The 26,376-nt window shown below is 38.5% G+C and overlaps 1 protein-coding gene across 1 annotated transcript in view; it reads right to left on the bottom strand.

Moving 5' to 3' along the window:
- Window positions 1-26,376, bottom strand: part of pds5b (PDS5 cohesin associated factor B) — a 40,191-nt gene extending 13,815 nt beyond the window's left edge. Inside the window, exons 1-18 of the mRNA XM_037687949.1 lie at window positions 26,295-26,376; window positions 14,227-14,353; window positions 13,773-13,976; window positions 13,562-13,648; window positions 10,195-10,292; window positions 9,158-9,284; window positions 8,637-8,717; window positions 7,395-7,535; window positions 6,509-6,624; window positions 5,824-5,918; window positions 5,401-5,546; window positions 5,033-5,184; window positions 2,947-3,060; window positions 2,701-2,782; window positions 2,553-2,601; window positions 2,290-2,429; window positions 2,065-2,180; window positions 1,835-1,940 (exon numbers count right to left, since the gene is read on the bottom strand). Coding sequence (XP_037543877.1) covers window positions 1,835-1,940; window positions 2,065-2,180; window positions 2,290-2,429; window positions 2,553-2,601; window positions 2,701-2,782; window positions 2,947-3,060; window positions 5,033-5,184; window positions 5,401-5,546; window positions 5,824-5,918; window positions 6,509-6,624; window positions 7,395-7,535; window positions 8,637-8,717; window positions 9,158-9,284; window positions 10,195-10,292; window positions 13,562-13,648; window positions 13,773-13,976; window positions 14,227-14,334 — 1,962 coding nt within the window. The 5' untranslated portion in view covers window positions 14,335-14,353; window positions 26,295-26,376. The remainder of the gene's footprint in view (window positions 1-1,834; window positions 1,941-2,064; window positions 2,181-2,289; window positions 2,430-2,552; window positions 2,602-2,700; window positions 2,783-2,946; window positions 3,061-5,032; window positions 5,185-5,400; window positions 5,547-5,823; window positions 5,919-6,508; window positions 6,625-7,394; window positions 7,536-8,636; window positions 8,718-9,157; window positions 9,285-10,194; window positions 10,293-13,561; window positions 13,649-13,772; window positions 13,977-14,226; window positions 14,354-26,294) is intronic.

Genomic DNA, 26,376 nt, shown 5'->3' with positions numbered 1-26,376 from the left:
GCTAAAGGTTAATGTACTATGTGTGGTAGGCTGAAGTCTGTTTACTTTTATATTTATATATTTTGAATTATTTATTTGTGATGGACTGGAGACCTGTCCAGGTGTCCCCCGCCTCTCACACAGTGATGGCTGATATGGGCACCAGTGACCCCCATGACTCGAAAAGGAAGAAGTGGGTAAAGATGATGGATGGATGAATTATTTGTTCGTAGACTTTGATTTTTTTAATTTTTTTTAGAAAAATTCAGGCAACTAAGCTAACCTAATACTGGTAATTTAAGTTACAGAAATTTATGCATTTCTATATTTTTTCCTATTTTTGGTATAAATATAAAATGAATTAAAAATATTTGATACAGTAAGGAACCTAAAATGATTTGTAAATAAATGGTCTATTGGTTTACATTATTGTTTAATCTTTTCAGCTTGTCAGCTACATAATTGAAACAAAATGTATGACCATTTCAATAGAAAAATCGTTTCTGAATCGAAAATCGTTTCGAATCGGGGAAAATCAATTTCAAATCGTATCATGACTTCAAAAATCGGAATCGAATCTGATCGTCAGACACAGAGATTCGCACCCCTATCATGAACCATCAAATAGATTTTACTGAAACTCTGAGAAGGTAATTAATAGATGTGCATCTACAACTGATCAACTTTAGATGTCAAATTAATTCAGGGTGGCTGTTGCAGTGAAGTAACTTTAGAAAACACAATAATGGCTGTAATTAAGTACATTTTTTAAATATTGAGCTAAAATTTGTTGTAACAGTAGCTGAGAGTCATCTCCAACCTATAATCTGAGTGCTACACACAGTGCCAGATCATTGCTTAAAATTTGAGCATTAACTCACGTGATTGGGACAGTAAGGGATACAGTAAAAAGTTAATGAAAAAAAATACTTCGGACAGGCTCTGCCATTTTGTAGTTTTCTCTAAATAAACCTACACTGTATCACCACTCAAATGGACTACATTTCCCAGAAGCCAACACGGCTTCCAGCTGTTGATTTCTGCTGAAATGGAGGGAAAATTTGATCCGATCCAGAAAAGTTTGGTCCTTATTCATAGGGACTTTGGCGCTCAGTGGACGCAGAGCCGTACGGAACCAACTGAAAATTGGACCTGAACCGGACTTCCAGCCTCATTGGTCAATCGGAGTGCCGTCTGCCGGCCCATGAGGCCTCCCGAGTGATGAGGCGTTGCTTGGAGGTCCAGTGTTTTCTCCGTTGCTCACCAGGACTTTTTTCATCTGGATTTGGACTCGATCGGGACCATTGTGTGGTTTTGTTTGCAGTACGTAGCTAATGTGCAGTACATACATGTTGTTAAAATGATGTAGGTTTAAGAGTTAAGAACATTTCAAAAGTGTGAGACGTGTTTATAAAGCCTTAAAATGTATATAAATACTAAAATGAATATAGAGTTCCTACTTAGCAGTTTTTCACTTATTACATAACCCCCGCGATAAACGAGGGACTACTGTATAACAATTTCAATTTCAAATAGTAAATTTTACAGAAATTAAGCTAGAATTTGATGCATCAGGGACTGAGTCATCCGAAACACATACTCCAAGAGTATGAACTGATCCATATGACATGATTTAACCTTTTTTTGTTGTTGTTATCTACCTGGATGACTGAACTTACAAACCTCATACTCCAAGAGCGAACATATCTCAAGATTGTGCTTAATGTTCTCCTCGGTGAGTGAGCATAACGGCGATAATGTAACTCTGACCCATCTCAGCACAAGACGATCTTAATTTGAAACTGTAGCATGAAAGGTGGCGGCAATATATAATTCTTTAATTTGATATATTTACCTTCAACAGTTCCAGTCCTGCTCTGATGGCCTCTTCTGTGGGAACACCCTCCTCTTCATCATCAGCTGTTCCATCAATAGACTTGTTTACCTGTTTTATCAAAGCACTGAAAGGATTAAAGAGGAAAAAGAATTAGATCAATGATGTAAATTACTAGAACAACATTACGTTTGCAGCTTTCCACAATACTTTCAACAACATAATCTGAAGTTTTGACCTCTCCCACCAACCTGATGGATTCTGTGTCGATGTGGACGGGAGCAATCCTCTCCAGAAGAAACTTAACCATTTCCAGGAATGGGTTGCTGGGTTGTTTGGGGCTGCCGAGCTTTTTCGTGATGTCTCGCTGCGTAGATGACACGATGAATATATATTTTTTAAGTAAGACATAAATAAATAGATGGGCAGCGTTTTTTTGTTGTTGTTGAGAATACTTATCTGTGAAAGAAACTCACCACACAGACTTCAGCTTGCTTACAGGAGCAGCTGGGGCTGACCAAGGTTTCCAACTGATCTCTGATGCGCTCATCATCCTCCAAGACCTGAGCAAGCTTCTTCACAAAGTCCTGAGCTTTGCCTGGGTCTGGCAGGTTCCCTGCACACACAGTTTTTTTGTTTTGTTAGTATTAACTAAATTTGTAATAAATTTCCTACAAAGTCTAAAATAAACAAATTCAGGTGGTAGTAAGTAATAAAAAAAAAAAAAAGCGATTCTTACTTGTGATCACCATGACTTTGGCAAATACAGCTTTGCTGGATGCTTCAGACTACAACAAATTACAATCCAGACAATAGTTTAGAAACAGAAAAAATAAGACAGTAGTTTGTAAAAGTGAGTATTTTTAGTGCACATCACTCACAGGTACCTTAGGTTTTTTGATCAGGTCCAGCAGGTCTTTGACATGATGTCTCAGCATGTTTTGACACTTCCACATCTCATTCAAAGCTCTGTAAACAACACAGAAAGAGACGCAATAGCCATTGTGCAATGAAAAAAACAACAACTCTTGAACATTTCCTTAAGCTATACGTTATTTTCACACTGAATACTTACAATAATGCTAATCAGAGAACAATATTTTCTCAATTTGACAGTTTTGTCATAAACTTACTTGACAGCGTTTGTGTCTAACGTAGCATAGAGATAGTAAAGACACTTCATTCTCTCAGTGGTTTCCAGGTTGTAAGGAACCATGTACTGGGCAAACACTCTTTCCACCAGCAACCTGAAAAAGAAAAGGGTAAAGTTATTTATTCTTTATTACAAATACCCATGTTATAATATCAGGGCTTACGTCTGTTTAGATTAAGCTTAAAACCTGTGTAATGGAGTCATGCAGACCGGGATCATAAAACACAACTGTGGGCAACAAGACCCTTTGATTACCGTATTTTTCACCCTATAAGTCACAAGTTTTTTTTGTTTATTTACATGCCCTGTGACTTATACACCGAAGTGACTTATTCATGTTTTTTCCCCCATATTTATAAACCATTTTTTGACTGTGTTATGACCGTTTTCATTCTGACATAGAAAATATTGAACACTACCATTTACAGCCGCTAGATGGCACTTGAGTAGTATGGCATGCCGTTGTCATGTAATAGGTAAAAGTGGCTATTAATGACACAATCGGCTTGCCACAGTCTGTCACATTCGTCCAGCTCGCCTGAAGCAACTGTCAAATCAGCTTTATTTTGTTGCGGTGTCCCGGCGAAATGCAGCTTATTTGACCACTGAAGTGCATTTATTAAGTACAAGTTCAACTGAGATACATTTTTGCTATAACATGGAGCAAACAAATAATTGTTTTAGGTGATTATTTGTTAAATTTCGAAGAAATGCACAGCGAGTTGTCCCTCTGCGCGCTCCCACTTCCGCGAATCGGCTTTAGAAATGCAGCTGATTTGACCGTCAAAGTGCATTTATTAAGGAAAAGTTCGACTGAGACACACCTTTATTATAATTTCGAGCAAACAAATAATTGTTTTTATGTGTTAATCTTGTCAAATTCTTGTTAAAGTCCTCCCGTGCACGCTCCCGTGGCCGTCAGTCAATCGATTTTTGGCACAGCGCCGGCCCACATTTCTGGGTTGTCAGCGGAGACACGTAACAAACGCGACACATCAGCGGTGACGCAAAATAAATGTGACGTATACGGCGAAGCAACATATTTATGTTTTTTCCACTTTATTAGACATATTTGGACTGATGCAACTTGTAAGGTGGTGCGACGTGTACGGCGGAAAGTACGTTGATAAGGGTCCACAAAAAATAAAGAAAATGATGAATCCAGCAAATTTACTCTTTGAATTCTCGAAGTGGAATTTTCTCAGCAATTATACATGTTTATACATAGTTTATTTTGTTGCTTTTATAAAATGACTCACATTCACACACAGGAAGTACCAGCACAGAACTGATTTTCCTGTTGGCTACTGAGAAACTCCACTGATGCAGAGCAATTAAGGAGAATTGTGCTCGGATGTTCTTCTGTGGTTTGAGAAGACTAATGCATTTCTCTTTCCTCTTTTTCTCCTGTATCAGTTTGTCTCAGAACAGAGCTACTTTAACTGGAGCCAGTGGGTGGTTTGACTGAACACCCCACAGGGAGGCTTGTCCTCTATGCTGAGCATGTGTAGGCAAAGAAATGTAGCAGATTTTGAGCTCTAAGTAGGGTAGGCGATGCTGCAGTTTTGCCTTCTGGCTGCACAAGTTAGAAAAATAAAAAACAAACATGCCTTGCCTACAATGTCAGCTGTATCTGTTTTACATTTGTGGAGACTTTGATGGGGTGAGTTCACTGATCATCTCCTTTGTGTTTTGATCCCACTGCACTGATAAATAGAGCTCACTAAATGCATGATGTTCCTGCTGCAGATCAAATTGTGCTGTAAAAATACTTTAATATAACGTAATTACCTTGACATTTCTGGAAAATCATGAAACAATAAAAAATACCACATCAAAAGCAGCTTTATGCCCACAATCATACAAAAGCTGTGACCTAACTAATTAAATTAATTAAAAAAAATCAGTAGCTAAACAACATTTGCATGAAAAGGGGTTTAAATGTGTCACCCTTGAAAACACTCAGTCACTCAGTAAATTTGCCAAAACAAGTTATAAATGGCTTTTGATTTTATTTATTTATTCAATATGAACACAGGGGACAAAAAAATTAAAAGTAAACAAACCTGTCATCGATGCTGTTCTGGTAGTAGATATGAAGCAGTTTGTCTTTGATCCAGGAAATCTGTTTAGAGGCTTCCCTCCCGCCCTCGCCCTGCAGCGAGTACTTCCTATAGATAGACGCCAGACCCATCATGGCCTCCTTACGTACTCGCCACTGACAGAAAATAGGAAAACAACAAAAAACTAAATTAACAAATTTAAACATAGAAATTAATTACTTGTAAATTTGGCCATAGACAACTGAATGTAGCCCCTACATTAGAACATGCTCTAAACAACAGAACCTATATAAACAACAATTACAGTGAATCACATGTTTATTTTAATTAATCACTGTGTGACCCTAAAATTTCTTTAATCGTGCACTTACTCTCTTGTCCAAGGTCCTCTCCTTTACAATATTGAGCAAAGCATCATTTACAAGGGACAAGTCTTTCTTAGCAGCGGTTACTATGGAGACAATGACATCATGGCGGATGGCCTCCTCTGGGTCATGTGATCTGACCCTCATGAATTCTGTAGTGAAACATAAAAGAAACAAAAAAGTATTATGTGACTAAACAGGCCAATTCCAACAGTAAAAAAATACTATTTTCTATTAAGACATTCAAAGTATATATATATTTTAGAGAATCAATAATAAATGTGTATTTTACAACAATGAGCTGGAAGGTTGCTGATATGTTTTATGTTTCCCTAAATTAACTTACAAGGAGAGATTTATGAAAACATAAATGCATGTTTTCCTGAAATATAATCATCTTAACATTTCAGTACATTATAGACAATTTACCTGTGAGATCTTTGGCCAAGTCTGGGTGGTTCATGAGACAATGACTTGCAAACTTTACACACTCCAGTCTGATAGGCACATGGATGTCATTAAACCTAATGGGCAAAATGAACATGTTTTTATCAACATAAAAAAAAAGTGACAAAGGTGTAGATGAAAAACACAGGGGCCTATAATGCAAAGCAGATTACACACTTTAAAAATGTATTTTGTTTTTTTCCTGGCTTAATTATCAGAAAATTGTCTGGTTACCGACTTGGGTAGTAATCCCAAATACGCCCACTACGAATGGGTAACTGTAACACGTGACTAATTCTGAACCATCAAATTGAGCACATTTTAACCGTAATTTTAAATTTTAACACTCATTATAAAGCTGGTCCAGAGCAGATTAGGTTTTCAGCTTAAGATGCTGTTATAAGATACACAATGGTGAAAAGTGAACCCACTTTGTGACATTAAAAACACAAACTCAAACATGAAGCTGATTCACTCAGTCAGTGATCCTGTTTTTACTATAGACCCCAGGAATCTGCTACAAGCTTTTACAGTAAGGAAGTCAAACTATACGAACGAATTGACAACAAACGATATATGACAAACAAACAAACAAACAAACAAAAAAACAAGCAACAAAAGAACTTTTGAAAATCTGTCACAACCAAACCCACTGCAGTAAACCTACCTGCCCAGGTAACACTGCCAGAGTGGTTTGTTCTGAGCAGCCAACTCGGAGTCCTTGGCTCCAAACATTTTAGCAAGCAGCTTCACCACCTGCAGCCTCTCGTCATTATCATTACTCTGGAGAGACGGAAGATTAAAAAAAAGAGAGCGAAATGATGCACCAAATGTGGCAGTGGTGATTGTACGGTGCCAAGCTGTTAAAACCTACATTAAAAACATGATTTTCATAACACACGGAAACTGCAGTTTTATTTCTCTCAGTTATTGTTCTAGAGAAGGAGCGACTGAAAAGCCAAGTAAAGAAGCCCAGAGGGGAGACGAACAGCATGAAAAGAAACAATAAGAAAATGGTGAAAAGCAGAAGCATGTGAGAGAGGGGGGCAGACAGGAGGAGTGTGCCGAGCCTGTGGTGGAGATTTTTATCACAGCTATTATTTTGAGGAGACGGCAGTGATCTACGCTCCCTCTGATCAGTTAATGAGCGTTATCCATCAGCGAGACGCCTTTATGAGACTGCAGAGGCAACATAATGCTGACTGGCTGACTGCTTCATTTTTGTAATATGAATCAACAAACCTGCAGAGAAAGTGAATATATGCAGTTCTGTGGGTAATGGCCCAGAGAATTCAGCTTTGCATCATGCAGTGTGGATAAACTTACAAACTCATAAAAAAGGCTGGTAACAAACTGCAAATACTTTCCAATCACTTTAAAACACTAAAATTAAGTATGAGAAATTGTATTATTATTAATTTGTTTACAAGGTTTACCTAAAATCTACAGCAACTAGAGGTGATAACAGTATAATAAAATCTAGTAAGAAAAGTAAGAAGTGGATACCAGTATTGTTAAAGTGTACGAGTGTAAACAAAACACATTTTCAGTACCTTGAGTTTAAACTCCAGCTGTGGCAACACAGACAGAAGCAGGTGACTGTCTATGTTGTAAAGCTCCAAGATGAGGTCGAAAACGTGTTCAGACAGATCGCTGACTGAAGTCTTTCCTAGCATCAGCACCTGATTGAAGAACTGTTGAACGATACAGACGAAAAAAAAAAATACATATATATTTAGAACTCAATAAATCCCATCTCCTAAAGCCAGAAGAGATAAAACAGTGTTCTAACATATAAAACACACAGTTACAACTTTTTCACAGCTTCAAAAGCTGTGAAAAGAAAGCTAATTTAGGGCACATAAATGTAGACAATAACGTGGGAAACATCAGAAAATTGAAGTACAGTAGTCTCTCGTTCATCACGGGTGTTTGGGACCATTACATGTGATTATTGAAAAAACGCAAAGTAGGGATACAGTAGTCCAAGTTCAAGTTCAGTAAACTTTGTCATGACGTGTGCCAAGCTGCAAACACACTCATCACTTGTTACTCCCAATCTCCCTCCTTAAATAAACAATTTAAATTTAAATTCTGTCACATTTTAAAAAAACAATCCATACAGCATGGATTATTTATTTAAAATATTACAGTATTTAAATTTAAACTGTTGAAAAGAGAAGTGCAGCAGGGCATCAAAGGGATGTCACACAGCTTCAGCTCTGCAGCACGGAGCAGAAATGTACTTTTTGATCAGTTACACTGAAACAACTGAACATCGAAGCTCTAAAATAATTTAAAAAATTACTTTTAACACTTTTGTATTTTGTGATCGTGATGATTTTTACGATGTGACATACTTAGAATTTTAAATTGGAAGCCAAAAGTCGATCAGTGCGTATGGACAGCAAAGCTGATGCAGGAAAAATGTGTGTGGTGGCCGAGAAGATCAGCTGATCGGCTGTAGGAGGAAGCTTTCCCTTCCAGTTGTGGGCTTCACACATGGTGCAAAATCATTTAAAATAATTTAATTAAAAAAAAAACAACCCATGGCTCATCCAACAGTCAATTGTGTCATGTCCAGTCTTACTTTGAAAATCCGTGATATAGCGAATCCACGATAAATGAATCGCAAAGTAGCGAGGGACTACTGTAATCAGATGTTTATAAGTGTTTAATATCAAGCTACGAAAGATATGAAGAATGGTGAAATTTCTCAACTTTATTGAACAGAGTACATAACTGCATTATTTTCACCACTGAAATAATCACAGGAAAAAAGAAAAACATCTTACATTGGTGATGTAAGGTTCGATAGCTTGAGCAGTCCTCTTTAGCAGAGCTTTGGCCAGGTCATACGCTTGTTTATTCAAATTCTAAAGAAACAAAAAACTAATTTGAAAAATATCCAGACAGAAGGTGAATTTCCCACTTCTGTGCACTGTGAAAAAGCTTGTTGGGATTAACACTGCAGACAAAAGAATTCACTAATTTTTCATTCATTCTTAAGCTGTGCTACCTCTTTTCACCTGCAGGGGTCTCACTGAATAACAAGGTATGGAAAATTATTCTGACAAAATCTACTAAATTTAGTTTTTCCCTAACGGAACCATTTCTACTACAATTCCTGCTCTTCATGGTACCAAGTGTTTGTGAATTTATGAGAATAAAAAAGGAAAATCGCTTCATTTATGTGGCGCTGAACCTAAAATAGCCTCTTAACTTGCCTCTTCTTAACCCAAATCACTCATGCACTGTGCTGCTTGTTGTGACAGCTCTTTTTGTGAGCACGTGCACCTGCTCTCCATGCACGTACCTTGTGTGCAGGTACCAGGTTGACTAAAACTGTGTCCAGCAGCTCCTGTGATACGGTGTCTCCCTCGCAAATGATGGAGCTCATCAGGTCCACCATGTGCATGTGCACTTTCTGGTTGTGGCCATTGCTACAAAAACAGGGAAGAAATGTTCAAGATCAAAAAGCTTTGTGGTAATTAAATCCTCAGACTGGTTATTGGTTCAGTTTTATTTCAGTTTTGAAAAATGAGCTTAATTGTGCTTGGTTATTAATCACAGATATGCAGCACTGAGGATGTTCATGACTGGATTTGAATTAAAATGTCCACACTATTTGCAACATTAATTTGTCTTAATGTACCTTTGCAGAGATTTAACCAACGCCTGTAAACATTTTGCAGACAGTGAAGTTTTCACAGGCTGCGTCTCATTTTGAAAACAAACTGGCATCGCACAAATGGTCCTTGTGACTGAAGAGGCGCTGATCACAGAGCGGGTGGGTGTGCATACTTGCTGATAAATGATCTGCATTTCAGCAGGAGGTAAAGCCTGTTACTGTTCTCTGTTTCTCAGGGACTGCGTTTCTAGTCCAATTACCTCCCATTCACTGCCAAGTGTCACTTCCACATACATAAGCATAAAGGATGCAATTACCAACAGTGTCTGATAATACTTCAAATGGAAAGCAGGCTTTAGATTTTTCCTAAGCAGTTAAAAAAGAGGGAAAAGAGCAGTATTGACACAACCTTGACACACACACACACTCACACACACACACAACCCCAATTTTCCACTACTGGCAAAGGGCCACATATTGTGCTGCAGAATTCAGCCCTGAAGGTATTCAGCAGAGAAACTGAGAAGTGGGTAGAAGAAAACAAGAGGGGAGGAGAGACGGACATCAAAGAGAAACAAACGGACTGCTGTTTCTAAATGGAGCAGCAAAGGTAAGTAAGAGTTGAATACACAGGAGGTGAGACGAAAAAATTAAAAAGTCTAGCCATACATGCAGGAATAATGACACTTTGAAAAGTTTAAATGACTTAATGAAGGACTTACTTTATGACCTGGAAGAGCGTTCGGTAAAGTTGGGTGAATATCTCATTGCTGTCTTCAAGCTCAAAACAAATATTGTAGGACTTCACCCAAGCTATGTTCTGGACAACGAGAGAGGAGGCAGGAAGTCAGTGACAAAGCAATTTACAATCATGAGGGGGGTAAAAAATGGAGTAAGAAGAGCAAAATGCAATATGAAGAATATTTTACTTGTTAGCTGTAAACAAAAAAAACAAAAGCAGTAAAAATGAATCAAAGTTGTAAATCTGAAGGGTGAAAAGCAAAAAAAAAAAGAAGGCAAAAACGTACCAAAGGGGAGTCAAAGAATCGGGTGTTTTATAAATCTTAATGCTAGTGTGGTTGATAATTGTATCTTTACTGTTAATGTCCTCTGTGAAACACAGTTACTGCTAGATTTAGTTCAGAGCTGCTTCAAACTGTTACATAATACCCTATTAGGGACACAAGGCTATTATTACATTCTTAATGATTAAATTGGTCTTTATTTTGTGACGAAAATGGATTCTTGATGCTGCTTTATTTTAAATTGAATTCATGAAAAACTGAAACAATAAAACAAACTGTTCATGGAGTAAATCAGATTAACAATGCTTAATAAAAAAAAATCAAGCAAGATAAAAATACAAAAAGGATTTACAAAAATATTTTAATACTTTTGTCTGCAATTTTACACAGCTGCTGAATCTTTACAGAAAAGGCTTCAATAGCAGCTCTGAAGTAGGAACCACTTTGTTCAAAACTACTGAACACCAGATGTCCCCACCTCATTAACGAGTCTATTCAAGTGTAACAAGGGTGAGTCTGCTCCTCTGGACGGATTCTTCTTTGTTTAAACGTTTCGTCTTTTATCCATAAGACTTCTTCAATCTGAAGAATAATCCGTTCAGAGGACCTGACTCAACCTTGTTGAACGTATCAACCTGGATTATTGAGCCTACATCAGGAGTATATTTATGCTTTATGAACCCCGAAGGCCTGAAGTTTTTAGCTAACCCTGCACAGATGCACTAAGCAAAATAAAATTGAGTCTTGCATCAGCTACACATACCTGGTCTAGTAACAGCTAGACCTGTCACAATAACAAATTTTGCCGGGCGATTAATTGTCTCAGAAATTATTGTGATAAACAATAATATTGTTTGAAATTCGACAATAATTAGTAATTATTGTCAAATTTAAAAAGAAATGTTGGTTAATTTGTTTTGAGTGTAGTACCTTTTTTTTTTTTTGCCACCGGATGGCAATATTAGAGTGTTTGAACCAAAGGATGGATAGTGAGGGAGCGAGCAGCGTGTCTCTTTAAGAAAAATGGGAGGGAGGCCCCTTGACATGACATGGGCTGTCTCTTGTTCCTTTTTTCTGGTTCTCAAAATGGCAGATGCTCAGTGTGGTTTAAGCTCTTTAGCATAACATTTTTCACACAAAGCTTTTAATAAATAAATAAAAAATCAGCAAACAAGTTCTCAGCTTCTTTTTACAGAGAAAAACAACTTTACACAAAGGCACGGATTTCAACCGTGAATTTTGGAGCTTCGACAAGACGAAGTTTTTTCCCCCAGGTCGGCCTGTTAGCTTAGCTCATAGCTTAGCTTCTCAGCTTAGTGGCTTTTAACTATCCAAAAATGCGATTTTGGATGGTTACATTTTTTGTGGTGTATCTAGGGTAAAATATAAAATGGGAAATAGTAAAGGCTTCAGAATCAAAAAGATTTGATCATCAAGGAATCATCAATCTGTCAGTCCATCCCAGAGTCATGTTGAAGGGGGAGCAGATTAACTAGGGAGGTCCAAACACGCCACCTCTTCTGGGAGGACTCCAAGGTGTTCCCAGGTCAGCAAAGAGACAAAAGTCTTTGAAGTGTGTCCTGGGTCTTCCCTGGGGTCTCCTCCCAGTTGTACATGCATGTAAAACCTCCCTACAGAGATGTCCAGAGGACATCCTCACCAGATGTGTGAACCACCTCAACTGGCTCCACTCGATGTGGAGGAGCAGCGGCTCTACTCATTAATCTCTCTCAGATAACTGAACTTCTCACTCTATCTCTAAGAGAGTCCAGATATTGAGTCCAGTTACCCTGCAGAGAAAACTCATTTTGACTGCTTGTACCTGCAGTCTTATTTCTTTCAGCCACTACCTAAAGTCTGTAACCACAGGTCAGAGTGGAAATATACAGCAGTGTTTCCCCTATCATTATTCAAGGAGGGCGCACTACCTAACAAACCCCCCACGTAGCTTTGTCACTTCCAGACAAAGAGCAGAGATTGTAGCAGCTCAGCTCAGACTCCAAACCGTAAAAAACGCATGCAATACAAACGTAGTGCTAAGCTAACACACAACTCACCTACCCCCATCCTCTTCACCCTCGTCGCCACCTGCCGGCACCAGCTATTCGAACACGTAGCGCTACACTCATTCATTCAGTAAGGATATATGTATTATGTACACTGTAGATGCAGATCATGCACTCAATACTAGCATTAATACATAGTAAATGGTAAATGAACTGGACTTGCATAGTTCCTTTCTATCTAATCATGATACTCAATGCACTTTACAACACAATCTGTACCTTCATTTACCTCCACACACACATTCATACAGCACTCTACTAAATCTCTACAAACCTAATCAGAATAAATCATTCTATAGAGACCACCCAGTGATTTTAGATCACATTCTTACACCGATGGGACACACATCAGAGGCAATGAGGAGTTCAGCGTCTTGGTCAGGGACACTTCAACATGTGACTGCTGGTGGAATCGAACCCCCAACCCTCCCAGCGGAGGATGACTGTTCTAATCAGTCAGCCACAGCTGTCCCGTGTACATGTACACATTAAAATCTCGGAAAGATATTTTAACAAAAAAAATAAATAAATAAAAATCAGTGCTAAATAAAATCTCGAGTTTCCCCTGATTTTTTATGTTTTTTGTTTTTTTTTAATTCCCTGAGATTTCCCAGTCTGGAAAATATGAAAGTCATTCTCCAGGCTTTCCCAGATTTCCAGAGTCACAGGAACCTGACAGAGAGCACCAGAGAGCTTCAGCTCTGGAGCTTAGCTCCCTCTTCACCACGATGAACCGGCACAAAGTCCGCAATACTGCAGAGGCCGCACCGATCTGTCTGTCAACCTCTCACTTCATTCTTCCCTCACTTGTAAACAAACCCCAAGATACTTGAACTCCTCCACTTGAGGCAGAACCTCACTCCCAGCCCCGAGAGGGCAATCCACTTTTTTCCAACTGAGGACCACTGCCTCAGATTTTGAGGTGCTGATCTTCATCCTATGTTTGAATTATTTTCAGTAAAAGTGACCAAAACTGATTCAAACAAGTAGTCACTTACCTCCAGCAGGTAGAAGTATCTGTTGAACTGTGCACTTTTTGTGTCCTCCAGTCCTTTGAGCTGTCTTGTTATGAACATAAAAATGTCCTAAAAAACATAGTGAGTGTTTAAGAAAGATGTACAAATACCAACTGCATTACAGAAAAAGCAGAATTGTGTACTCTTGAAGTGTAGGTCTTCAAGTGGCAAAGCAAAAGCTTTCTGACTGTACCTTTAGCTTATCTGGAGAGGTGTAGGGTGCCTCCGGCGCATAAATCCTGAATATATCAGCAAGACAGCAGGCCACTAAAAGACGCACATCTTTGTCTGGGTGTTTGAGAAAAAAGTCTGAGGCCAGGTGAAGGGCTAGGTTCAGATAAAGTTCCTTTTCTTCCTCAGAGTCTTGGTCCATGTCCATGAAGGTCTTTACAACCATCTGGCATAAAGGTGAAAGATACAGTATATATGAAGGGTTAAAGCTTGGTGAACAAAGTCATTTATCAGTAATATTTTAGTTGAGTTAGAACAATACAATGTTTAGTAAAAAGTTTAATCAGAGATACTTAAAAAGAGCTTATCCTCTATGAACTAAAAACTCCAGTCTGCAGTGTAAGAGTCTGAGAAAAGCATGAAAATTCCCCCATTCTATTTGTGCATAGTGATCAATATAAACAGGCTACACTGACCTTGAGCCTGCGGACCATTTCCTCTTTGGAGATTTTGTCAGAGATCTCCTTGACCCCCGGAGGGTAGGTCACCTTCCCATCTGTGGCTCGAGCTTTAGAGTGAGCCATCCTCTTTAGCTCTCACTGCCTGTAGAAAGAGAGGGATTGTTAGAAACCAGAGGGGAGCAACAAATTAGGTGACAGGCAACATCAGAAGACATAAAACTAACTCTTTTAGTACAACAATAATATGTGAATCTGGAATATTTTTTAAGAATATTTTAACGCTTTCAAAAACAGGCTGCAAAAAGGCAACCACTAAAATATTCAAGAGGGTATTCATTGTGTAGTAATGGCTTTCTAAAATCAAAGTCAAAGATGAAATTGCTCCATTTACAGGGTACAGCTGAATTTTCACTCCAGGCTTTGCTGCCACTGTATTCCTCCAATCATTACCACTGCCACCAACAGCTCAAAAAGAATTATGCTCAATTCATGTTCAGGGTTTTAATGTGAAGCAAAAATGAGCTTTGACTTTCAATTTTGTGCACTCCTTACGACCAGATTAGTCATATAATGCCAAAGCCTTTTTATAGACATTATAATTTCTTCTGCCCTGGTTTTGATGAGCGGTTATCACTCCTAGTCTCTCTCTCTACTCCAACTTGTATCACCAGAATCATTCACGGTAATAAGTCATGCCCATGGACTATGTATCCATTTTTTATACGCAGGGAAATGGGTGTCTGTCTCCACTGGTCAATCGATGAGGGGAACACCCTGGACAGGTCACCAGTCCATAAGAGTCAACAGAGACAGAATGAAACAACTTACAACCAAGAGCAATTTACGATCACCGCTTAATCTAACATGTACGCTTTTGGACTGTAGGAGGAAAACTGAGCATCCAGAGAAAACCCTTGCTTGAGCCTGAAGTTTCTTTTGGCTGGGCCTTTTGGCAGGGGTTGCCACAGTGAGTGAATTCGAATGAAAGATTTGGCAATTGTTTTACACCGAATGCCCTTCCTGATGCAACCTGGGCTCAAAACCGCAATCTCAGGATTACAAAACCATGGCACTGACCACCAAGCTCCCGCAGCCCCTGCAGTGGTTGAGTTAAAAATAAGAGCAAGGGGGTGTGAAAGCAGCTTAAAAAAAAAATCAGTCGTTAATCAGTCAGTGTTATATTTGTCTAAGTTTACCTATGCTGCAATGCTGTAGCTGACAAATGCAATCTTGAGAACATCGTTTATCATGTCACTAACTCTGCAGACAAGTAGTAACAGAAAGCAAACAGTTGATAAATGTGTAAGGTAAGCTGACATGGTCTGAGTGTGTTGCATAATGATGCTCCATATCAACGTCACAGAGTCCATGCCTCCAATGATTTTGCAATCCTGGATTAATTTGACTCGACTGGCGATTTAGGAACATCCAGAGGCAACTTAAAGAGGAGCGTGTGTCAGTGGCCATATTTCAAACCCGTTTTGTAAAGGGGGCTTGAAAGTCATACAATTTTCTCATAACTTGTTAGTTTTGTTGACATAAAAATAGTTTCAGGCTAACAAACAATGAACTGTATTAAGCTAGACAGTGATAGTGGGAAAAACTGAAAATATGATCAGGCAAAATCTATACCTCAAACACAAAAATCAATCTTCTGCTGTTTATTTGGCTCACACACCAAGAATTTTTTTTTACAGCCAATTATTATAGATAAAAACACTGAGGATGTGTTTGTACATGTATTAATTTACTGAGATTTTTTTAAATAATTGAGCAATAGATCATAAAATTTTTTTTTAACTCACTGCTACTTTGCATCAGTTTGCTAATGTAACTGCAAAAGTTCAAATTCTTGTTAGTACCAATTTATTTTGATCATGTAAGTGAATAAAAAAGACAAAAAGAATAACAGGAGTTAAAGGCTGTATTAAACATTTATATTGCACAACAAAAAAGCGAACACACAACAGACTACACACAAGAGCCTCATAACTACTTTATGCATTTAAACTCAACCAGTTACCACCATGGTTTTAATGCTCAATCTTGATTTATTGCTCAGATCAGATTTATTTATTATGGTGTGTGTGATCGTTCATATCACAATTTGAACACAACAGTCATCAGATTTCCATAAAAACTCTGCAGCAGTGAAGCGATCTGCATGTGCAGAAGATGTGACATCACATGCAGGGTTTAGATAAGTAAATATGGATGCTACACATGTTGGCATGTATGTATCCAGTCTAAAGTTACACATTTACAACCTTGCTTACTTTTTCCACAATGACGTGTGAAAAAGTAAGCAAGTGCCACGGATCAATAAAGTGACGAAGTGATGACAAGTAGTCTGTGCGACCAGTTGATCGCAGGATAAAACAACAACAAACAGATTTATTACTGAGGGAACATCAGTAATAAATATGTTTGTTCCTGAGGGAATATCAGTAATAAATCAATAAAATAAGTTTGTTACTGAGGGAATATAGATAATGTGGCACAGTAACTTTGCATTTAGTTTAAATAATTGGTTAGCAACTAAGAAAACAGCTAAAGAGAATTAATTCATTATGTTTTGAAAACAATACAAAGATGATGTTCTCGAGGGCCACCATCCTGCATATTTTAGAGCAGTTGTTCCCAACCTATTTTCCTCAAAGACCCCCCCCCCCCATTTTCTAGCCAATCTGAGCCCCCCAATCCCAAAAGACTCATTCAGATTAAACTCTTTATCAAAGTGATAAAAGAATAAAGTAAATATTATAAGTAATACTAGTCAACTATAGCATAAAGTAACTAATAAAATAATAAAGTAAATAGTTACAAACTTTTCTTTGTAAAAGGTATAAACTGGTAGTTGTACAACAGCAATAACTACAAGAACACTGTTTTGAGAATTACTCAAATAACTTTTCTTTAAAAACTAACAACAGAGTAATTTTAAAAAGTCTTGAAAAAAATAAAAATGGTAGTTTTGTCAAGATATTTTCCTGATCCATCAAGCTAGAAATGTGCGAAATGGCATAAAATTCATATCACGATATGTACCGTGAAGGGTGGCGATAACGATATATATCACAATATGTTTTTGGTATAAAACTTGCAATAGGAATGAACAAATGCATAGGGTGTCCTTTGGCCATCATTTATTTTTAATTAAGAAAATTCCACTACTAGGTCCAGAGAGTTTTTAAATAATAAACAAATCAAGTATTGGGCTTCTTTCTTGTGGTGCAAAACAGTGCAAAAGATATCAAATGTAGTTTTAGCCATATGTTTTAAACAAAATAATATGTTGTTAACTCTTAACAGTTTCCAGTCGTCTCACTTAAGAAATGAACAGCAACAGAGCAGCATTTTACACTGAAACACTTCACCCTCCAAACCTCTAGTTGGCGCCTCGGATGTAGCTAGCTAAAATCAAAAGCTAACTAAAGATTGACAGCAACAGATAAAGCTTAGCTTATAAACATGTGCTCATCCATCCGGTCAGCTGCTTAAACAGTTCACCTAATGTTAACTGTTTATGTCCTCCTCACAGGAGTCTCTGACCCTGACGTGAGGAGGACAGAAGGGAAAAAGAAAAGTGAGATGAGTGCCACAGGACAGTCACAAACTTTGTTGTTAAAAATTTGCTGTCTTTTTCTACAGTGGAGGCTGCATGGTGGAGGTAAGCAAGCTGTAAAGGATATTGTTGATCAGTTACCCAGTTAAGTCTTTATCTCTCAGCCTAGATAACGGTTTCTGAGCAATAACACAACCATGTTATTGTTGATGTTTTGTGTTATAATGTCAATTAGGGAGTTGATAAGAGCCCTAAACCCCAGAGAACCACAGAGAAGATTTAGGAAAAGATACAGATGTACAGAAGTCTGCATCATCCCTAACCTCAGTTAATACAGTGGTGGAATGTGAGGGACACTATGCCAGAGAACATCAAACTTGACAACTAGGTATCTGTGTGTGTAACAAGCATCATCCACACCCTGAGAGTGAACATTTTCTACTGCTGGAGAGACCATCAGCCAGGAGTGGGCTTGTTTGTGTTCAGAGAAAGCAGACATGTTGATTTTTCTGAAGAAAAACTGTTAAGTGAAAAGGTCCTCAGTGTGTAGCAGTGAGCATTAAGACACTGACGTGTCACTGGATTGCAACTGTTCTATTGACCTGAAAATTTTGTTAATTTTTTTTATGTAAAAAAAAAAAAAAAAAAAAACTGCTTGGAATGGAAAAATATGAAAGCTAAAAAATATAACTAAAGATATGTACTGTAATTTTCTTTTTGTTAGAATCTATATTAATAATAAAATTGGCATCGATAAGCACCGTTCAGGAACCAATATTGAAGCGAAGGCACCGGCATTGGTACTGGATTTTTAAAAAAACGATACCCAGCCCTAGTCAAAATGCTTTAAAACTCTTATCACTTTAGACCCCTTAAAAATACATGGAAGTTTGTCACCTTTAAGGATCAATGCAATAAAAACCAAGTAAAAAGGTGACCTAAAACCTTTACAGCAGGGGTGCACCAAGAGCAGTTTTCTGGCTGATCATCGATCTCTAAAAAGTCTGACCTGAGATTTTGGCCGATAAATCACATTCTTCACCTAAACAACCATCATCTCTGCAGTTTGTCACGACAAAAAGCTGCTCCATCATACAAAACTATCAGTGTACCTTCAGTTGAAGGTCTCTCAAATGGCATGTATTATTATTAAATTACATTAAAGTAAAAGTCACATATGGTGATAAAAAATAGCAGAAGCTGGAAGTGGTAAAAAAAAAGATCAGTGAGCAGAAGTCTTAACCATTGCTGAAAACCTATTTAAAAGGTTTTATCAAATTTATTCTGCGTAGACACTGGGAAAAACAACCTGCTGCTAAAAATACAGGTAAAACCCTAAAGTAGAAAAGCTTGGACAATGATTTTATTTCTTTATTAATTTCCCTTGTTCAGATGATTAAGGATGAGGAGGCAGAAAAGGCTGATTCAGAAATATTATGTATGTGGGAAATGTAGGTCTCTCTTGTAAATGAGTCCTCATGGCTCAATGAGACTAGCCTTTATAAATAGAGGCTGAATGAAAAATGTTTTCATTTTTATATTAAATGTGTTTTTGCCAGTAGATGAGCAATGAAGACATGATTAATGTTTAATAAATAGATATGAAATTTTTTTTTTTTAGTAAAAAGAAGCAACAAATAGACATACTGGTAAATCCCAAACACTTGATGGTGTCAAATGTGCATTAAGCACACAACCTTATTCTGCAAACACCACTGATAACACAAGAAGTTATTTCAACATTAACATGTCAAATGCTCCTAAGACCTATACAATTCAAAAGGCCACAGATTTACATAAACTATGTTTCAATCACACAGAGACAAAATACAAACCGGATTCCAAAAAAGTTGGGACACTAAACAAATTGTGAATAAAAACTGAATGCAATGATGTGGAGGTGCCAACATCTAATATTTTATTCAGAATAAAACACAAATCACAGATCAAAAGTTTAAACTGAGAGAATGTATAATTTTAAGGGAAAAATCTGTTGTTTCCAAATTTCATGGCGTCAACAAATCCCAAAAAAGTTGGGACAAGTCCATTTTTACCACTGTGTGGCATCCCCCCTTCTTCTTACAACACTCAACAGACGTCTGGGGACAGAGGAGACCAGTTTCTCAAGTTTAGAAATAGGAATGCTCTCCCATTCATGTCTAATACAGGCCTCTAACTGTTCAATCGTCTTGGGCCTTCTTCGTCGCACCTTCCTCTTTATGATGCGCCAAATGTTGTCTATAGGTGAAAGATCTGGACTGCAGGCTGGCCATTTCAGTACCCGGATCCTTCTCCTACGTAGCCATGATGTTGTGATTGCTGCAGAATGTGGTCTGGCATTATCGTGTTGAAAAATGCAGGGTCTTCCCTGAAAGAGATGACGTCTAGATGGAAGCATATGTTGTTCTAGAACCTGAACATAGTTCTCTGCATTAATGGTGCCTTTCCAGACATGCAAGCTGCCCATGCCACAAGCGCTCATGCAACCCCATACCATCAGTGATGCAGGCTTCTGAACGGAGCGTTGATAACAACTTGGGCTATCCTTGTCCTCTCTGGTGTGGATGACATGGCGTCCCAGTGTTCCATAAAGAACTTCAAATCGTGACTCATCTGACCACAGAACAGTCTTTCATTTCACCACACTCCATTTTAAATGACCCCTGGCCCAGTGCAAACGTCTGAGCTTGTGGAGCTTGCTTAGAAATGGCTTCCTCTTCGCACTGTAGAGTTTCAGCTGGCAACGGCGGATGGCACGGTGGATTGTGTTCACTGACAATGCTTTCTGGAAGTATTCCTGAGCCCATTCTGTTATTTCCTTGACAGTGGCATTCCTGTTTGAGGTGCAGTGACGTTTAAGGGCCCGGAGATCACGAGCATCCAGTAGAGTTTTACGGCCTTGACCCTTACGCACAGCGATTGTTCCAGATTCTCTGAATCTTTTGATGATGTTATGCACAGTTGATGATGATAACTTAAAAGTCTTTGCTATTTTACACTGGGTAACACCATTCTGGTATTGCTGCACTATCTTTCTGCGCAACAATGGTGGAATTGGTGATCCTCTTACCATCTTGGCTTCTGAGAGACACTGACACTCTGAGAAGCTCTTTTTATACCCAATCATGTTGTCAATTGACCGAATTAGTGTTAATTGGTCTTCCAGATGTTCGTCATATGCTCAATTTCCTTTTTCCAGCCCCTTATTGCTACTTGTCCCAACTTTTTTGGGATTTGTTGACACTGTGAAATTTTGAATCAACATATTTTTCCTTTAAAATGTTACATTTACTCAGATTAAACTTTTGATCTGACATCTATGTTATTACGAATAAAATATTGACATTTGCCATCTCCACATCATTGCATTCAGTTTTTATTCACAATTTGTTTAGTGTCCTAACTTTTTTGGAATCCGGGTTGTAGAAAAAACAAGAAGGAAAATATACCTCAAGGTAATTTTTTGGTCCTCAGTTTATTGGTAACCCTCAGAGGGTCCTTTAACTTTCTGACAATGAGTTTCTTATTTAGCTTCCATCCATTATCTTTACCCTCTTCTTCCTTTGTGGATTGTGGGGGTCAATGGTGGAAGAAGTCTTCATCCTCAACAAAACACCTCTTGTGTTCCATCTGCTGTGAGAGGAAACATGCCTTCCACCTTGTTTAGCCTGAACTGCACTTTGTTTGACTTTATATTTATTTGACAGCTGATTGTCAACCAGATTGACGCTCTCTTTCCCTCTTTAGTGAGCCACGTAGGCTTCATCCAATCTATAGTGCTGGATAGAAACAAGCATGAAGCTGCTTGAAAGCAAACAAGAGGAACCAAACCATAGCCTGCCTTCAAAGAAGCTACAGCTTTGGACATAATGTTTCAACACAACTATTGGAGTGTAGCTTTGTACATAGAGAGAAGATGCACCATACAGTGCTCTCCAGGACAATACAGTCTGCTCCACAGCATCTTGGCATTCTGCACTAGTTTTACACTTATACTCAATATAAACACCTGTCTACTTCCCAGGTGAGTAGACAGCTTAAGGGCATCGCACTTGAAGTTTTTGTCAAAGTCCATTATAAGACTAACAGGACTGTGCTGTACACAATAACCACATGTGGACGTTGTATCAAAATTTGAGCTGGTTTCTGCTACTCTGACCCTATTTGTTTGCATTTTTATACAGATCCAGGATGGAGGCACACTTTTCCAATGTCATTCTAAAACATGTAAACCCAACCTTGGTCACTGTGATGACATGACATCTCACCCAAAACTCTTTAGACTCTTTCACAAAATACTTTCAAACTACTGCGATTCCTTCTTCCAGTCATCGTGTGATTTCAGGTCTGAGCTGCTGAGGAGAGTTGAAGTCACTATTGTACTGCCAAAACGGTCAGTATGTGGAAAGGTAAACCAGCACTGCGGCATAAAGTGGTGATGCAGATTTTGCAGGCAGACTGTCAGGATAATTTTGGTAACGCCAGCTGGCAGATGGATTGTGGGTAGAAGATATTCGACACATATTTTATGCAGTGTTTCATGTCAGTGACCCTGAGCGCTTCACATTGTTGAGACACGACAGATCGACTGGAGATTTATGAATGAATAAGATTTATGAATGCAACTTAAACAGGGTCTCATCTTTGCAGTCACATCACAGTTTATGAAGAGACTTTGTTATAGCTAGTATTTCCTGTAATTACATTCTTAGACTGTAATGATTTTTGCTCAACGAGCTTACGTACTTTGCAGACTTCACGCACTTATGATTGATATTCCAGACAAACAATCATCTTGTGGTTTCTTAAGTGTTAAAACAAACTAGTTGTGTTCCCCAGTGAGGTGCAGTAGAAAACCAGGTTTTGTACCATATTTAACTTTGAGCAGCATTATGACATATTTTTTTGTAATAATTATTCTATATAACTGACACTTTTAAACAATAACATTTCCAGTTTTTGCAGAGCCTGATATCATCTTATAAGGGACAAAATTGTTCATTTCTCTTTTATAAGCCGACTGTCACATGGACCTTGAAGTGGAGCATTTGAACTTAGAATAGTTTGTTTTCTCAGATTATATTATTAAATCAACAACTAATTACGGTAATTAATTCCTTATTCTTTCCAATTAGCAGCACAGTGTTTATTTTCATTTTGTTTGGCATGTAAAATGCTGTAACTTCTTTAACATCTAAAATGTTAAAAAATCTGAAAATGGTAGCTACTCAGCCCACGTTCTGTTTTGACTTTTATGTATTCAGTAAAGACAAACTGAGGTTTTGTAAGCTGCCCGACTGCAGGATTTGGAAGCCGCATTACAAATGTATGAATCACAACCCAACAATTTTCTGTAGCTGCATTTAAACACACACACACTGAAGCGGCTAAATTGCTTGATTCTGACCTTCCTTTCCACCCCACAGCTGCTGCCAAATTTGAGTCCATCGCTTCATCGTTGTGCCACACTGACACGCGGAGAGCTGGCAGCCAATCAGAACTGATTATTTCTCAGCCTGTTGCATCTGTGTGTGAGTACCATCCAACAGGGAACATTTCACAAACGCAGCAGTAAATAATCACAAAGGGGCAAGCTTTGCCCAACAATCAAAATCTTGACCGTGGGATACTTTGAGCTCATCACTGGTTTATCACAGTCAAACACATTTACTGGTACATCCCCACAGAGGGCATTTCTATCTGCTGCTTCTGCTCTGCCAGTTCTGATCCTTAAACACAGCTCCAAGCCCAACTTTGAAGACTCAAACTAATTCTCATTTCCTGATCTGAACCTTGACAGAAACATGCTTGATTTTTAACCCTGTGGGTGATCCCTGGGAAGAGGGAAAGACCAAAGACAAGACTGAGGACTGGACACCAGCAGGCTGCAAGGATGAACCCAAAGACCTCTGTGAGGACACTCACAAAGGAACAGGCTGAATGGACATAACATATTGTCAAAAACGGTTTGCTTTTCTCAGATTAAAGGAGAATCGAATATAAACAGACAAAGCCTGCACAAAAACAACGAGGAAGAGAAGAAAGGTTGGAATCAGTTTTGAGCATTTGACAAAACTGGGATAAACCTAATAAAAAAAGAATAAACAAGACACCAGCAAACATGCAGATAGCACTACAGAATCCCATGCATTGCATGGCTCTGTAAAAATGTATATTATACTTATTATTATTACTTAGTATATTCTTGGTTTGGCGTATTTCTTGATTCATATCTTGGATCTTGTTTCCGTTTTTCTTTACAATTTGTATTTTTGTTGGATGTAACTCGGACCCTGTATACATAGTTTCATTCCACCTCATGTACCATATATGATGTGAATGATAGGGATGCACAATATTGGATTATTGGCCGATATCCGATATGTTAAAACTTATTCAGTCGATAACCGATGCCGATACCGATATTTTATATAATTTCCTATGTCAGAACAGAGCCCTCTTATTTAGGCTTATTTGCTACAAAAAATGTGCAACAGCTGTAAGAGCTGGTGACATATATTCAGTAACAGCCATATGATATGCATAGCACTTTAACTTATATTAAATGAAAAGCATTAAATGTTATTTATTAGCATTAGTCTCCTGCGATGCTGTCTTACTTGTGGAGGCTTGTTCCAGGTTCCTAGCTGCAGTGTGGGATCCTCTGCACTCCTGTGCATGAAGGACAGCCTTTTTAAGTTCAAAGCTTTTTGTCTATCCATTGTTCCGTAAGACTAATCATGCTAACGGGGCTAACACGACGTCCAAACGTCTGTGGTAAAACTCACCCAACAAGTCGTGCTATCGGCTATTAACTTCTCAATGACGTCAGAAATGACGGCTTGTAACTCTGGTAACGCTATGTCGGAAAAAATATCTCTGACTGCGGACGATGTAGCGAGGCTCAACGTAGTACATAAATCTTTAGAATCTGGCCTCCTCACCAACGACAAACAAAACTTCCACACCACTGACATTTTGAATTCCCCCAACTCCTCCGTAAGATCAAGTAGTCGTGTGTGACGTCATCACGTTGTGCTGCCGCTGCAGGCGAATACAGCGCCTTTTATATCGGCAAGTTATTTTAATGGGATGTCCGATATTGAAATTTAACGCCAATATCAGCCGATACCATGCCGATAATATCGTGCATCCCTAGTAGTAAATGACTCGACCTTGATGCGCTTTGGTGGAGGTTCCCATGCTAAAATTATTTTAGCGACAAAACATATCCAGCAACAAAGATAAGAATTGCTGCAATGAAGAATAAAGGAAAGACGTTAAAAGAAATACTTTGTACACAACAAATCAATATACTGCATTGTACATACAAAGCAGACCCATCTAAACTGTGTTATCACAACTTATACAGTTTACAGACGAGAACACAAAGCAGATGAACACAGCACAACTCAAACTTGAGTATATAAAACAAGGCTGCATCCAAAATAATAAAATTATCACTGGATTGTGTCATTCTCACCAATAATATTTACATGCTGCTGTTTACACAGCTAGAGCTAGATTCTGAAGAGACAGTCAATTTAAAATACAAAAGCCTCCCCCAAAAAACCTACAATATAATCCATAAAGTTGCAGTGAGGAAAATCTGAATTCTTATTGAAAATTATTTGTATTCAATCATGTTTACTCTCGATTTTATATAATTAAAAATACATCATTTGTCTGTGACACATCATGAAATTGATGACCGACTCTCAAACTGATAGCAAACACTGCAGCACCCTGAAAAAAGTGATTGTTGGTCATAAATCTGCGCAAAAACTCTTTAAATCACGTAAACCATAACATGCACAAATCACTTTACTCCCACATCATGAGAAGTTCATGTTAGCCGATGAACAGTTAAATAAAACAGTCCCGCTACATTATGAGCCGCTAATTCGATAACACACAATAAAGAGAAAATACTATTCGCATGTTAAAAGCAGAAGCTTCAAAATATGCCCACGATACAGTTATTTCAAGTGAAAAACGATTTATGAATAAACAGGCGACGTGTTATGACTGGAGTTTATTGACAACGCGCCTCAGCCTGTAAATAGCAGCGCGCTAGTTAGCTCAGCTAGCTGGGGTTAGCATGCTGAAGCTAACATTAGCATCTCAGTGACAGAGGGCGGACAGATGGTAACGTTGCACGGAACAAAACACCCGGGATAACAACCGTTATATCGTTACTACCACCCCGAGCTCAGATATACCACTGAGTCAGCTCACTGTCTTCTCAGTCCGCAAAAGAAACTGAGCTAAGCCGGCTAGTATTATATGGGCTAACCATTCTTTTACGCCGCAGGACCGTGTAAAGCGGCGCCGTGAATCGGGCAAAGCTGCGGAGAACACAGGCGAGCGAGGCGGGCTGCGCTCCGCATTTTCTTTACCGCTCTAAGCCGCACTACCTCACAAGATTATCACATCTTAAACCAAAATTTTCGCGAGCGCAACCGAAAATCCCGAAAGTTTACAACCGAAAGGATTAGCTCGATAGTGCGCTTCTTACCTGGTAACAATGAATTGTAATAAATCGCGTCCTCCTCTGCAGCTCTCTTCCCCCTCCTAGCTCCAAAATGGCGCCAACATGC

Source organism: Nematolebias whitei, chromosome 14 (genome assembly GCF_014905685.2).
Source record: "Nematolebias whitei isolate Nwh7 chromosome 14, NemWhi1, whole genome shotgun sequence".
NCBI classification, from domain to species: domain Eukaryota; kingdom Metazoa; phylum Chordata; class Actinopteri; order Cyprinodontiformes; family Rivulidae; genus Nematolebias; species Nematolebias whitei.
The sequence above is the reverse complement of the archived record's forward strand: the minus strand, read 5'-3'. Positions and strand labels throughout refer to the sequence as shown.